General features: G+C 39.8%; 1 protein-coding gene across 1 annotated transcript in view; it reads left to right on the top strand.

Moving 5' to 3' along the window:
* Window positions 1-17,076, top strand: part of csmd3b (CUB and Sushi multiple domains 3b) — a 1,392,611-nt gene that overhangs the window by 1,352,694 nt on the left and 22,841 nt on the right. Inside the window, 3 exon segments of the mRNA XM_052022622.1 lie at window positions 1,596-1,669; window positions 8,856-8,967; window positions 15,509-15,688. Coding sequence (XP_051878582.1) covers window positions 1,596-1,669; window positions 8,856-8,967; window positions 15,509-15,688 — 366 coding nt within the window.

Here is a 17,076-nt window from a genome sequence, read left to right as displayed (position 1 = left end):
GCTATGATTAATTTGATTAATTTATTATAATTCTATAAACGATGCATTTTGATCTTAAATTACATTTAGGTTGATTATTTTTAGTCATTAGAATAAATTGAGATGTAATATTGATCTAAAACTTGTTCAAATTGACCTTGCTAAATTAAACTGGAGATATTCTTTGGGCATGATGCAGACTTTGCACTGCCATATTTAGCTCTGAGATGGCCTGCACCCAATCTGTGCACAAGTTCAAACCACCACAAAGCTTTGGGGGTTATTTTTGTTTTGTACTGAACTGCCTGCACTGATTACTGGCATATATTGACTGCGGCCTCAAATCCAGTGACCACCTTTCTGGGAATATATTAATGATGGACAGAGCCAGCCTTTGCCATTCATATTTCTTTAAATTCCTGTGGAACCATAAGTAGCCTTTGTGATCTCCTTTTGGAGCCCGTCCCGGATACCTTCCTTGCTGTTGCTAAAGAAGGGGATGATTAGATGCCTGAACCTCGTATCACATGTTATTGAAGCCGGGTTTTGGCCTGATCTCTGATGTGGGATATCCGTTTCCATTAAGACCAAGATTAGTGGTGGACTGATCGAGTCCAGTGTGGCCATGCACCAGTGGTAGGTTGTACTTGAGATCTCAGCTGTATGACCTGACCAGCTCCTAAAGGCTGTGCTCACCAAGAGTCACTACTTAGGAAGAGGGAAGCAGTGCAGAAGATAAAGTAAAAATGAGAAGATTTGCAGTGCAGAATGGATTTGCAGTTGATAGTTTGATTTTGAAAATTAAAATCGAGACATGCCATTTTCTCTCGGTCGTTGAGTGTGTTTATATTGTGTTGTTATTAGAGGTAGACAGGGTGGTGAAGAAAGTGTTTGGCATACTGGTCTTCATCAGTCAGGGCATTGAGTTTAGGAGTTGGGACATTATATTGCAGTTGTATAATACAGTGGTGAGACCACACTTGGAGTATTATGTACCGTTTTGGTTGTGTTGTTATGGGAAAGACATCATTAAACTGGAAAGAGTGCAGAGAAGATTTACAAGGATGCTGCCAGGACTCGAGGGCCTGAGTTATAGGGAGAGGTTGGGCAGGCTAGGAATGTGTTCCTTGGAATGTAGGAGATTGAGGGGCGACCTTGTAGATGTGTATAAAATCATGAGGGGTATAGATAGAGTGAAAGCACAGAGACTTTTCCCAGGGAATGGTATCTAAAAACTAAGCACAAGTTTAAGGTAAGAGGTGAAAGATTTAAAAGGGAACTGAGGAGCAACTTCTTCATGCAGAGGATGATGCGTAAATGGAATGAGCTGCCAAAGAAAGTGGTTGAAGCAGGTACAATAACAACCTTTAGAGGGCGGTCAGCTAAGTACATGATGGGAAGGGTTTAGAGGGTTATGGGCCAAACACATTCAAGTGGGGCTTGGTCAGCATGGATGAGTTGGGACGAAAGGCCTGTTTCCATCTTGTTTTACTCTATGACTCAATTTGTAAATATTTAGATTGTTGTCTTAAAACAGGCATTGTCTCTTTATGCATAAACTTTATGCTGCATTTCAATGTAACCTGATGACAATACAAATATTCTTTTTCATTTAGAACCGTCGCATACAACATGTGAAAACCCAGGAACACCACTGCATGGAACACAAAATAATACATTTGGTTTTACGGTGAGTAATATATGGAATAAAATCCATTCCCCATTGACTTTATAACGAAGATAAATGCAATTAAAGTATGGTATCTCTCCATTTTTGTAGTCTTTACTCTCATCTACTTCATTGCTAAACAGTGTTATGATAGTCATCTCCACATTAGTATTACTTACAAGTATTTGGCTTGATGAGAATGCAATGCGTTTAGAGATTTTAGTGGCCAGTAACAAACTTGATGAAACTTTGACAAATGCAAGAGCACCTTGAGGCAGAACAGACATCAAATATAGAACCTAAACATATTTAGGAGTATTTTCTGCAGCTATTCAGGAGCCATCTCACTAGAATATAGTGTGCACTTTATACGAGAAATTAAGAACTTTCATAAGATAGCATTTTCAAAACTGTCACAGGAAAGATGAGGACAATACCACCGTTCACTTCACACAGAATTAAATGAGATAAAACCAATAGATTAGAAGTTCTTGGTTTTTGCAAGAGTGAAAGGTTAGCAATACACATGCATGTTCGGCAACAGAGATTCACCACCCCACAATGGAAAGTACAGCTTCCCAGGGTATCTGTTCAGTCTATGTGAGCATAAACTGGTGGTTCTTCCAGGGTATGTTCCCCAAATTAAGTTGACCAGCTTAGAACTGAAGCTGGGGTTGTTGCACTGAGAATATCCAAATGTACACATAATTTAACAGATGTTAAAAATGGCTCCTTGGATGATATGTTTAAGGCCATCAATAGCTTTGGAACCAAATTCCATGATGAGTTACTGACTGAGAATAATTAAAGAAGACATTCTGATCCACAGGTTTTTAGAAATAAAAACAAATATCACAGAAAACACACAATAGGTCACGCAGCAGCTGTGGAGAAGGAAAAGAGTTAATGTTTCAGGTCAGTGAGCTTACATGAGAAGTACCATCGAATGATGAAGATACCAGACAATGAGGTTGTGGGCTAAAGTTCTTTTTGGGTCAATCCCACTTAGCATGAGGACTTTTAGCTCTACAAAGACTCTGTGCTTGTTATTGTTTCCAATATTATCATAGACAGGTGAATCTGCAACAAGCAAATTGGTGAGGATGAGATCAGTTAAGTTTATTCCTCACGATTTCTCATGCACCTCCTGCGGCTGACTCAGTTAGCAATCATGTCTTCAGGGTTTGACAGCTCGATTAGTTGCGATGCTACTAAATCACCCTTGGTGATGGACATTCAAAATCCCACCCAGAGGACATCTTGTATCATTACTACTTTCAGTGTTTTTCCAAATGATCTCCAATCTGGAGGAGCACTGATTCATTAGTTGAAGGAGGAAAAGAGGTGGTAATTATCCTTGATTGTGCTTAGTTTGATGCCATGAGACTTCATGGGCTCCAGAATCAGTGCTGCCAGGGTCACTGTTTCCTGACTGTACACTATTATGCTGCCACCTCTGGGGATCTGTCCAAGGATCATGATGAGAAGTTTTAGACATTTGTTGTAAGTTATGATCATGTTAGGCAGTTGCTTGACTGATCTGTGGGACAGCTCACCCAGTTCAGACACCACTCCCCAAGTGTTCTTGAGAAGATCCTTCAAATTCAACAAGGTTGAGAAGGGCTTTGTCATCACTCAGATGTATAGATCAATATTGGCCGGTCAGTCGAGTTATATTCCCATTACTTTTTAGTAGCAATTTTGATACAATTGAATGGCTTGCAACGTCATTTCAGAGAGCAATCAGACTACATAAATATTGAGGAATTGCTTCTCTGAAAGGGATTGGCGAACCAGCAGTGGTTGAATAGCTGGCAATATGTACAAGCTTGTGAGAGGTGCTACATTTTTGAGGGTGACAAAATGCATGAAAGTAAGGCCTTAGTCATGGAGTTACGCAGCACAGAAATAGGCCCTTTGGCCCATCTAGTCCATGCCACCTGATCTCCTGCCTGGTCCCATCTACCTGCACCAGGACCATATCCCTCCAAACCCCTCCCATCCATGTACCCATCCAAACCTCTCTTAAATGTTACAGTTGAACCTGCATTCTACCACGTCCACTGGCAGCTCGTTCCACACTCACACCACCCTCTACGTAAAGAAGTTTCCCCTCAGATTCCCCTTAAATATTTACTCATGACTGCTGCGATTGTCAGCAGTTCAATCTTGGGAATTGAGAAGCTTTTGAGGCCAATTGTACAATGGGCATTTGCAGATCCATTTACTGGTCATTGAACCTTTAGAACTCGTTCCAGAGCCTTGAATCCTGCCACTGACCTCGCAGAATACCTGTTCTCACTGCCCTCAATGTGTGCATCTGACAGACCTCCTTACCTCATCCAGTACATCTCTGTATTTTGTACCCCCTCAACCATGGCAATACAGTGGGTACAAAGTGCAAAGACGTACTGGATGAGTGTCCAAAAGCTTTGGAGCAACTTTCTTCCTTCTGACACACTTCACTGTTTCCTGCCAGTATCTGCCACAGTGGTGATACACCTGCCGTATCTAAAGCTTGGATTAGCTTTAGGCTGTGCAAACTAGGTTTAACTGGTGACACTAACTCATGGTATTACCTTCCTGCTGAAAGTTTTACTGTTAGCATCATCCAAACATAGAAATAACTCAAATGAGAAAGCAGCATGAAATTGTCGTGCAGTTTGTATTGCAATCAACTGTACAGGATAAGTCATGCTTTGTAATTCCCATGCACATTTTCTGGGATTGCTCCTATTTAGTCTGTGATATTTTGTTGGTAGGCTCAATTCTTATTCCTTATCCTCTTCACCATGTGGAAGTTTACACCATGTGAAAATTTATTTTTTGATTCTTTGCTGAGAAGTTACTGATCTAATACTTTCTCTTGATCCCTTAATTGATTTACCTGGTATTAACTATGCCTGAGGGGGCAGGTAATTAGTAAATTACTGATGATGTCAGGCAGATTTGCTGATCAAACCCTCAATGGCATATCAGTCTGAAATCAGTTCTTAATTCACACAATGGCATAGTTTTTAATTGGAAAGCATCCAACTAAAACTGCAGATTCTGGTAATCTGAAATAAAATCAGAATATGCCAGAGATACTGAGCAGGTTAAGCAGCCTCTTACGTTTAGAAAAAAAAAACAGGGTTAATGTTTCAGGCTGCCTGATCTGCTCAAAACCTCCTGCATTTTCTGATTTTATTTATGTTTATTTATTAAGTTACACTGTACACGCAGATCACATTAGCTGTGAACTAAATGGCAGGACAGACTTGTGGGATCATATGGTCAACCCCTGCTCATAACTTGCATGTTTATATGTTCATCCAGTTCTCTGATTAATATGGGGATAACATAATAATGGGCAAATTAATGATGATTACGTCAGATTATTACTGTCAATGTGTGAAGTTAATACAGGGTACTTGGTTCAGCCAAGAGGATCTTTTTCATGTCATCTATTCTATATGATGCAACAATGTTACTCTGGTATTGAAGATAAACTACAATCATTGTTTGATACATTATTCGAAAAATATATAGCTTGAAGCTTGAAATTGTACTTCATTGTTGCCCAAGTTATTATGAACTGTTCTTCTTGGATTATAATGGGAAAAAGAATGCAAAGACCAGTTCTGACTAAAGGAATTATTTTATCCGTGTTGGTTGGAGAAAAACCATGGTGCTGCAGGAACGTACAATACTTTGGTGTCCTTTAAAAGACCTAAAATAATATTTTATACTTATCATTAGTGCTTAAAGAGAGAATAGCCTACATAATTAGCTTAATTCAATTAAACACCTCTACAGTAAGTGCTTTATTTTGCTGAGTTAGCAGCTGAAAGAAATAACTCAACTGATCAGCACTCAGCCTGACACCATGTAAAAGGTAGTGATATATTACTACATTACACTGCAATTTGATTATACTGCCAGATTTAGAATCTGTAGATAACGATCTTCTCAATTGCTTAAAGAATAATTTGTGCAGGGTGATTTGGGACACTTTTCACTGCAGGGTAAGTGTAAAGCATGCCTGTGACTTGCAATCATTTGGAAATTTCACTGTACATCAGCAACTTTTAAGATTCACTTTGTAAAGAGAATTAAGGCACCATCTAGGAAATCAAGAACCTTTATGAAAGACCACTCAGCATAAATGAATACCACTTCATTTCACCCATTTATTTTCCCTGAATGTGAGAAATCAGAATTTATTGAACATAATTTATGGTTGAAGGAAAAGATTTGAGTATTGTCTTATTTCAATTATTATCATGTTAGTCACATTAGTTTTGCCTAATAAGCATTATACCCTTTACCTATAATGTCTACAGTGCACTTAAGCAGAGTAGACATTTATCCACATGTGAAGGCTTTGGCACTGGTTTTGCTTTCTCATCTACTGTTACCGGGTGATGATAGGAAATGGCTCTCATTGACCATTTTCCAAAATTAAGTTCTGACAGTGAACGGTGAGGGGCCACTCAAACATGGAGGCCAACAAAACACAAGAAATTGTGTTCCCTGTCAATTACACATTGCAAAAATTATAATTTGCACTAGTTTAACAATCAAGCAGTATCTTTGGAAGATCTTTGTAGAAGGGCATTTAATATACAAGTTGACCCAATTTTCCATTTTGAAATATTGAAAAATTACATTTAGAAAAAAGAATATTATCTGTGGAAGAGAAGTGCACATCATTGTGGCAATATTTTCAGAAAACTGCCGCATGTTTCAACGCTTTAAAAAGTTAGACCACAAACACAGAACTTTGAGAGATTCTCAAATTTAAACATTTGAGCAGACTAGCAGCTCTCTCTTCGTAAATTTTGCAGCATTCCTTTTCTTCTGCAAAGTCTGAAGTTTAAAAGGGTTCCTGCTATCATCATTTTTCATTGTTCACTGTGTTTGTCATACTAGAAATGCAAATTTTGTTCATTTGATTTTTTTTTCCTCCAAAGGAATTAAAGGGTTTCTGTACGTGGTGTACAGTTTTAGGATGAGACAAAATATACACAAACTAAACAAATTCAATTATTAATGAGCTTGTATCAACAATTATAAAATAACTTTTGAAATGTGCCCGTACACAGTTTTAACTTTTTGTATGAGTTGTCAGTTTTTTCACCTACTTATTTGGTATTTTATCAAATACAGCAACATTGGTAAAGGGAAAGCTAATGTCCAGGCGACCAATAAAGCAGATGTTTAATTGTTCATTGTATAGTGTTCATAATTTGCAGATGTGAATATTCCTGCACCAATTTTATTTCCTTCATCCCTGACCCATCTGGAGCAGGTAGGCATCCTGAGAGGCAGGTAGCAGGAACCAGAAGAGATGAGAAAAAAAAAAATAACCAATAAATAAAAAGTCAATGACTATGATACAATACTGTAATATATATATATATATATGTGTGTGTGTGTGTGTATATATATATATATATATATATATATATATATGTATGTATAAATATATTGCCAGAAACAAAAAAAATTGAGTTGTTTCTCAGGATTGGTATTTTCATATTTACCAGATTTCAAAGCAGGAAAGCATTTTTAAAAGTTGCTGGAAGTCCGAAATAAAGACAGAAAATGCTGGAGATACTCAGCAGGTCAGGCAGCATCTGTGGAGAGAGAAACAGAATTATGTTTCAGGTCAATGACCCTTCATCTGAAATGCTTTTCTGTTGGGAACAAGGAAGATTAAGCTGGGTAGCAGTCTGGCTGGATAAGTAGTGGTGTCCATGTTGTTATGAGCAGGATCGACTGTAATTTTAATACACCATTGGTGATGTGCTCATAATTTAAAATATTTTTGTCTGAGACTGAATATATCCTTCATAAACGATATAAACATTTTACAAATTAATCAAAACACAATGGAAGTTTACATTCAATTCAAGTGTTTTTCTACACTGATTTGAGACAATTTGCTATTCAACATTCTATGAGGATTCCATTGGCTTCGTGATAATAATTCTAACAATTCTACGGCTAACTTCAATATTTAAATTGTATTCAGGCAGTTATGAAGAAGTCAGGCAGGTTAAGAGAGTGGGCAGAAATATGGCAGATGGAATGGGAAATGTGGGGTTATCCATTTTAGTAGAAAGGACTAAAAAGCTGTGTATTATTTAGAGGTTGGAGAGATCTGTGTGTCCTTGTACATGCAACCTCCTTACATTCCTATTTCTTGAGAGTTAGTTTATTTCTAGAAATTGGTACAATCCAATCTTTCTGTAGTTGCACCCTGTTACCAGTTGTTAAACTTCTCATACTTAGTAATCTTTTCATGCACATGAACACACAAAATGACGAACAGGAAAATATGGCTGCATCATTAAGAGGTACAAACACAGATCAAGGAAGTCTCTGAGCTGAATCAAGCAGGGTAAATTTGGGAATTTCGATCCTGCATCTGAAGACATTCAAAATCAAAACTAATTGTTGGTTATCAGAGTAACCCTCTTGAATGAAGAGATATCAACAACATAAAAGAACATTTACAGTGTTTTGTTTTTAAGATTGCAGGATGTGTTTCAAGCATTGCTGGTCATCTCCATAAAGAAACAGCATTTGACAGCTATCCTTGCCTCATGCTTGAGTAATCTACACTCAAAACCTCTCATTCTTCCCAACCAATCTTTCCCCATGCTGCAATAGTCTAAATTCATTGTTTTAAATATTTTTTAAAATAGAGCTCCAAACTTTACACTTCTGTAGAGTAAAACCCAATGCTGTCTAAATCTGTTATAACTACCAGAAACCTTTAAGGTTTGGATTATTTCTTGGCCTTTCATTTGAACTGTTTCCATCGCTTCTGTATTAGTCATCTTGCAAGGACAGTGTGAGTTATGGCTTGAACAATGCCTTATGGATCATTATAGCTCTTAAGCTGAAAAGGTACAGAACAGCTTGCTGTACTGATGAATAATGCAAAGCCTTAAATTATTGAATGAATCTTGTGCCAAAATTCAAAATGACATATGTCAGATTACAAATGCCATCTATGCCATGTGTGATTCTGGACATCCCAGTCAATCAATCAACTACGTTGTATCCATTCCCTAAATACCAGTTTTCAGGAGGAGTCGGGAGCTCCATGTGGCTTTCAAATGGATCTCAGACCTCGAACTGCATTCAGGTTATAATAGTAACACTGGAAATGACAGAGTTCAGTTGTTCAACATTTCTTGCTTTCTTTTCACAGGTGGGAAGTGTAATCCAATTTCACTGCAAGAAAGGACATTTACTTCAAGGATCTACCACTCGAATTTGCCTTTCTGATCTCACCTGGAGTGGAATTCAACCTGAATGCATACGTGCGTAAACTAAAGCAAAACTGTAAAACAGAGACAGATTACAACAAAGCAAAATTTATGTGACTGCTTCATGGCAACATTTCTCAATGTCTGCTGCAAGCCAATTTCATTGGTCTAAAATGAAAAAAAAACTGTGGATTTGTCACAAAATCACAAGACAAAGGAGCAGAAGTAGGTCATTCAGCCCATCGAGTCTGCTCCGTAAACTAAATTAAACTATTCCTATCTAGCCCCATATCCCTTGATACCTTGACTAATTAGATACATATTAATCTCCTCCTTAAACACCCTCAATGATCGGGCCTCCACAGCTCTATGTGGCAAAGAATTCCATAAATCCACGACCCTCTGGCTAAAGAAATTTCTCCTCATTTCTGTTCTAAACGGGTACCCTCTAATTTTAAGACTGTGCCCTCTAGTCCTAGATTCACCCACCAAGGGAAACAGCTTAGCCACATATATTCTGTCCAGTCCTTTCAACATTCAAAATGTTTCTATGAGGTCCCCTCTCATTCTCCTGTACTCCAGTGAGTACAGTCCAAAAGCCGACAAATGCTTATCGTATGTAAGCCCTTTCATTCCGGGAATCATCCTCATAAATCTTCTCTGAACCCTCTGCAACATCAGCACATCCTTCCTAAGATAAGCGGCCCAAAACTGCACACAGTATTCCAAATCAGATCTCACCAGTGCCCCATACAGCCTCATCAACACTTCCCTACTTTTATACACTATACCTCTCGAAATGAACGCCAACATAGCATTCGCTTTTTTTACTGCTCATCCAACCTGGTCGTTAACCTTTAGGGTATCCTGCACGAGGACCCCCAAGTCCCTTTGCACTTCTGTACTTTGAATTTTCTCCCATCTAGATAATAATCTGCTTGTTTATTTCTTCTACCAAAGTGTACAATTGCACATTTCTCAACATTAAATCTCATCTGCCATTTCTTTGCTCATGCTCCTAAACTATCTAAGTCTCTCTGCAACCTTCCTGTTTCTTCAATATTCCCTACTCCTCCACCTATCCTGGAGTCATCTGCAAACTTAGCCACACAACCATTTACCCCATAATCTAAATCATTGATGTACAATGTAAAAAGAAGGGGCCCCAACACCAACCCCTGCGGAACACCACTGGTAACCGGCAACCAACCAGTACAGGATCCCTTTATTCCCACCCTTTGCTTTCTGCCTATCAGCCAATGCTCCACCCATTCTAACATCCTTCCTGTAATTCCACGAGCTCTCATCTTATTAATCAGCCTCTTGTGCGGCACCTTGTTAAAGGCCTTTTGAAAATCTAAATACACAACATCCACAACCTCTCCCGTATCCACCCTACCTGAGATTTCCTCAAAAAACTCCAATAGGTTGGTCAGGCAGGATCTTCCCTTCATGAAACCATGTTGGCTTGGACCTATCTTGTCTTGCACCTCTAGGTATTCCATAACCTCATCCTTGCGGATCGATTCCAATAACTTTCCAACCACCGATGTCAGACTAATTGGTCTGTAATTTCCTTTATATGCTGCCTCCCACCTTTCTTGTATAGCAGAACTACATTTGCAACCTTCCAGTCTTCCAGAACCATGCCAGAATCTATTGATGCCTGGAAAATTATCATCAATGCCTCCACAATCTCTAAAACCACCTCCTTCAGAACCCAAGGGTGCACTTCATCCGGTCCAGGAGATTTATCTGTCCTTAGTCCATTTAGCTTCCTGAGCACCTTCTCTCTAGTAATCTTGACTGAACTCAGTTCTATCCACTGTGACCCCTGACTATCAGTTATATTGCTGATGTCCTCCACAGTGAAGACCAATGCAAAATACTCATTTAGTTCCTTTGCCATCTCTTTGTTATCCATTATAATCTCTCCCGCACCGTTTTCAACTGGTCCTATATCTACCCGTATCTCTCTTTTATACTCTTCATATATTTAAAAAAACTCTTAGTATCCTTTTGTATATTATCTGCCAACTTTCTTTCATAATTCTTCTTTTCTTTCCTAATGAACTTCTTAGTTTCTTTCTGTAAGTTTTTAAAAGTTTCCCAGTCTTCTGTTTTCCCAGAACAGTCTCCTGTTTGTCATTTATAAATGGTACTATGTTCGACTTAGTTGAATAATGGATTATATTTAACCCACTTTAGATTCAATATAAAACATACAGAAATCCATTCTGAATATATTACTGATGGTGTTTTTTTATTTTGAAACCAGGCCCTTGAGTAGTGTGAAAATACTTGCCTTTTCCAAGCAGTGTTGCTTTCCCTCATTACTAGACTTCTTGGCCCTGGAAACTAGCCCAGTTTAGAGTTAAACGTGAAAAATAAGTTAGACCAGATTTGTGTATTTTCTTTTGTTATATATTGTTTTTATATAGTAGACATCGAAAGGTGTTTGAACGAGATTTAATTTTTACTTTTTTGCAATTCATTGACCTCAACTGCCATTTTTCATAGAGTCACAGAGCAAAACAGGACGGATACAGGCCCTTCAGCCCAACCAGTCTATACCGACCACAGTGCCCACCCAGCTAGTCCCAACTTCCTGTGTTCGGCCCATAGCCCTCTAAGCCCCGCCCCTCCATGTACCTATCCAAGTGCTTCTTAAGTAATACTATTGTACCTGCCTCAACCACTTACTCTGGCAGCTCGTTCCATATACTCACCACCCTCTGCATGAAAAATGTTGCTCCTTAGGTCTCTTTTAAATCTTTCCCCTCTCACCCTAAATCTAATCCCCATAATTTTGGCCTCCCCTACCCTGGGATGAAGACTGTGACCATCCACCTTATCTATGCCTCTCATAATTTTAAATACTTCTATAAGGTCGCCCCTCATTCTCCTACGTTCCAAGGAATAAAGAACTAGTCTGGCCAACCTCTTCCTATAACTCAGGCCCTCTAGTCCTAGCAACATTCTCGTAAATCTTTTCTGCACTCTTTTGTGTCTTTCCTATAACTGGGTTACCAAAACTGAACACAGTACTCCAAGTGCAACTTCACCAACGTCTTATACAACTTCAAAGTAATGTCCCAGCTCCTGTACTTAATGCCCTGACTGATGAAGGCCAGGATGCTAAACACCTTTCTCACCACCCTGTCCATCTGTGAGGCCATTTTCAGTGAGCAATGCACTTGCACTCCTAGGTCCTGCTGTTCCATTACACTCCCTGTTGCCCACCATTCAAAGTAAAAGTACTACGCTAGTTTGACTTTCCAAAATGCATCACCTCACACTTATCTGTATTGAAATCCATTTGCCACTCCTCGACCCATTTCCCTAACTGTTCAAGAGCCCCCTTTAATCTACGATAACCTTCTTCACTATCAACACCACCTCCTAATTTCGTGTCATCCACAAAGTTGCTGATAAAGGCTTGTGCATTCGCGTCCAAATCATTTATATAAGTAAGAAATAACAAGGGCCCCGACACTGACTCCTGCAGCTCACCACTAGTCACCGATCTATATTCCAAGGAACAACCTTCAGCCACCACCCTCTGCTTCCTACCTCTGAGCCAATTTTGAATCCATCTAACTAGCTCTTCCTGGATTCCATGGGACTTCACCTTCCAGGTTAGCCTGTCACTCCTACCCCAGAGGAGATCCCAATGGTCCAAGAACCTTTATCCCTGCTCCCTGCACCAGTTCCTCAGCCACACATTTATCTGGCCTATCTTTCTATTTATGATCTCGCAAACATGTGGCACCGGGAGTAATCTGAAGACCCTTGAGGTCCTGCTTCTTAACTTTTTACCTGACTCCCTGTACTCATTCTGCAGGTCCTTATCCCTTGTTCTTCCTATGTTGTTTGTACCAATGTGTACAACAACCTCTGGCTGTTCGTCCTTCCCCTCAGGAATGTTCTGCTACATGCTCAGAGACATCCTTGACCCTGACACCCGGGAGGCAACACACCATCCTGGCATCTCTTCTACGGCCACAGAATCCCCTGTCTGTCCCCCTCACTATCAGGTCTCCTTTCACTATCGCCCTGTCTGACTGCACCCTTTCCCTCTGAGCCTCAGAGCCAGTCACAGTGCCAGAGACCTGACTACTGCTGCTAGCCCCTGAGAGATCATCCCCACCAAGTGTATCCAAAGAGGGATACCTATTAGTGAGAGGAGTGGCCACAGGGGAACTCTACACTGGCTACCTGCTCCCCTCCTTTTCCTGGTGGTCACCCATCTATCTGAAGCCTGTACCTTGGGTGTGACCACCTCAGTAGAAGTCTCATCTATGATGCTTTCAGCATCCCAGATGATCCCGAGTACATCCAACTTCAGCTCCAGTTCCTTGACCCAGTTTGTCAGGAGATGCAGCTGAGTGCACTTCCCACAGATGTAGTCATCAGGGAGACAGTGAGGATCCTTGACTTCCCATATCTTACAGGAGGAGCATTCCACTGCCTAACTGCCATCCTGCCCATACTGAATCAAGTGCTAAGGATAAACAGCAAAATAAAAAAACCTCACCTGTGCCTCTTTGCCAAAGCCTCGGTTCCTCACTCTTACACTGGCCACTCTCATAATGGCCGCTCCACTGAACCTCACCTTCCTTTTATTGGCTAAAGTGCCCTCAAATTAGTTAATCAACAAAACTTGCCTTTTTAAAGGTTCCTGCTCTCACTCCCAACTCCTGTAAAAATGAAACTTGAGTACGACCAAAGTATTTTGTAAATCATTTCTAATCTGATATAAGCAAGATAATATAATAAAATTGAATACTGCATTTATTTCTTACTATCATATCACCTACCTCGCAAAGTGTATTAGTCAGTGGCTTTTGGAGTATGCAATATGAATGAGCCCTTGCCCATCAACTTAACCGGATAATCATCATCAGCACAGACCAATTTATGAACTTCACTGGATCAGTGTCCAGAGACCCATCAGTTTATTATGCTTCTGAAAATGAAGTGCAAGGCAAAAGGAATTAAAACTGGGACATACGCAGAGATAAAGAATGAATTCAAAGAAAGGGGTTCAGAGTGCTTGTAATTTGTGACATCAGATTAGTTGAGAAGAAATGAAGTATGGAAATTGTGGCATTGCCATGGCCAGGAATGTGGTAGGAGGGGGGCAAACATACCCCAGGGATGTAGCCATGTGTTGGTATGTGATCACCCCCTCCAACCCATTCCTGGTGCAGATTATTTCCATTGTCAACATCTGCTTACAGATAGAAAATACGGAGTAGCACTCAAGTTATTGAATGCAACATTTTGATCAAAAGGCTGCTGAGTGGCAGGTGGAAACATGTTGGAAGAAGGAAAACAGAGTGTTAAAGTGCAAAGTGACTGGAAACACCGATCGTCAAAGCCATAACCCATTTCTGTATTTAGTCTCCTCCATATAGGGGTAACATTTAGGGCCCTGGAGAGCGGCTAGATGTTGTATTTGGATAGGATAGGAATGTACCAGCATAGGAAGGTGCTGAGGGAAGGGAGCAGGATCGGGTGGAACTCAAAGACTAGAGCAGAGCGTGTCAGGGCAAAGACCAAAGTAGGGTTTCAAAGAGTGCTTGGCCCCTTTGGAATGTGGACAGAGAAGGGAAAGGTGTTCTGACATGGCCTCATGTTGGAGTTCTTGCACATATTGGAGATTGATCCTAAATACAAGGACTGGTGGAATGGAATGTTTCTTAACATCCCTTAGTTTTGGTTGGTTCCTTTCTTCATGTTGACTCCTTTTAATGCCTTACAATCCTGAGAAACATTGACTCGCTCATTTCTGTTTTACCTGAGGATTTCCAGTTTTTATGTTCTTCCAAATATTGTTTGTTTCTCAATTATTTACCACATTTGTTTCTGGGGAGAGAAGTGTGTTTTTTTTATTTCAGCCTGAACATTGGTCAATAACAGAAGACATCCCTGTCTGATTTCCTATTCCTTTGACCAACCTTAACATTCTATTCAGACTGGTATGGATTAATACCGGTCAGTGATTATTTGATAGCAATATACCTAATAATTTGCTTACTTAGAGACAGCGTGCCGAGACAAGAAGAGTAAATTGCTGAAACAGTACTAACTGGGCCCTCTGACCAAAATTGCCGGTTCTTGTCTGCTCTGGGTGTGGAGGGCCAACCTCACTGATTCCCAGAACAGTAAGTCAGACATTGAGGTGTAGTGAAGTCTCAGCAGCAAGTAAGCCTGCAGGAGACGTTTAAAAACTGATAAAAATGGCATTAATAATTTTAAGCAATTAAAATATTGACATTAAAAGTGGGTAATTAAAAGCACATTAAAACACTTAAAAATAAATGAAAGCATTTAAACTAAGAAGAATTTAAAAACAAATTATGCATTCTCCAGGCAGAAAATTTCCATTGAAATCAACGAGGCCTTCAACAGATCCATCTGTCATGCAGTAAGTCTTAGACTTACAAAAGGTCCAGGTGAGTCTGGGCCTTAATTGCAAGGGAACTGCCAGCTCCAGCCAGCACATTTTGAGCCAGTATCTATTATCATTATAACTAAGAAACATTGCTGTTCTCTCCCTTTCTCAAAAATACTGTTTTTTTCTCTGCAGCACACAACTGCAAACAGCCAGAGACTCCTGCTCATACTAATGTGGTTGGGATGGATCTTCCTTCACTGGGTTATGTTCTATTGTACACCTGTCAGCCTGGATTCTTCTTAGCTGGAGGATCAGAACACAGAGCTTGCAGGTCTGATGGGACTTGGACAGGGAAGTCACCCATCTGTCAAGGTAAAAGTGATTTTTAAAACCCACCAATTCGGATGTAACATTTTTGGTGATCATTTGAATGCAGGAAGCTTAAAGCTTTTGTTGCATACCACTCCTTTAGAAGATGCGCCATGCAGATTCTATTTACAGGAAATAAAATGAAATAATTGCTACTTTCTGTCATGTGTGTCAGTGTTACGTTCCAAACTGCCACTTCATTTCTTCTGTTATCCTTTTAGAAAGAGGCACAGTATATTAAGTCCCACAGTGAAATTTTAGTCTCTTTAAAAACTAAATATATACATACAAATATTATCAGGTCAAACTTGAAAAAGAAACATCCTTGTTCACGACCAAACAAACAACCAGCTGATGACAGTTCATAAGAGGGAAAACATAATAGACCAGAAAGTGCTGAACCTGGCTCAAACCTACACTTGCCTCTCATGGGATGCCTGCAGTCGTTTTAACTTTCTGCGGCCACTCAGCTCCCAAAGTCTTGTTAGCCTCACTGCTGTAACTCTTCTGAATGATGGAGCGGCCTGTGAGAAATGACTGGACTTCAGCTGCAGGATATGAGATCCTGCCTGCAGGCTGCCCTGATGGTCTTTTGACAGCTTGTGCTGCTCCTTAATGTCTCTGATAATAAGAAATATATAGAATGGGTTAAAAATAACTAACAATAAAAAACATTTAACAATATTGATGTTAAATAATAAGTGCATTTATAACCTTGTTCAACTTTGTAAATTAATTTAAGCATTAATTAAAGTAAAAATAATGAAGTCTCTCTCTTGCCTTTCTATTAAAGGTTGGCAATCTCTATCAAATGAATGAGGGCGCACTAGATGGTGTGTAGATCAGGGTCCAGACGTGCTGTATCCAGTCCCTCAGTTCAGTATATTAGGGAATGCCATAAATCCAGGGGCAGAGCAAGAGGTCAAATGCCCTTCATCTGCCCCTCCTGCGTGTTTCACAGTTCTGCACTGCAGTGCACAAGCATAGTAGTCTGTTGATTCATGCACTGAAGGTAGCTATGCTTCGGTACAGAACCCTTTGCCAGCCATCTGGGATTGCCAGCAATCTGGCTCAGTGTCACATAAATATAAATGCATCTCACTGTGACACATATTATTTAATTCAATTTAAAAAAAGTGAGTTTAATACTTAATTTTGAGACTGTTATAGATCATGTTAAGTTCTTCAAATGAGTAACAGAAGGCAGTACAGTAGATATTTCACATAAAATCTTCTAAAGGGCAGCAGATATAGTCTAAAGCATAGGAATGTACACGGCTAAGGGACAAAGGTGGAGGGAGGTGCACAAGGTAGAATGATAGCCCCAGTGAATAGGTGCTACATCCAACCTGATGGCCTCAACATTGACTTCTCTAATTTCCAGTAACCCC

Source organism: Pristis pectinata, chromosome 9 (genome assembly GCF_009764475.1).
Source record: "Pristis pectinata isolate sPriPec2 chromosome 9, sPriPec2.1.pri, whole genome shotgun sequence".
NCBI lineage: Eukaryota > Metazoa > Chordata > Chondrichthyes > Rhinopristiformes > Pristidae > Pristis > Pristis pectinata.
Note: the sequence above shows the minus strand (reverse complement) of the source record. Positions and strands in the feature narration are given on the sequence as shown.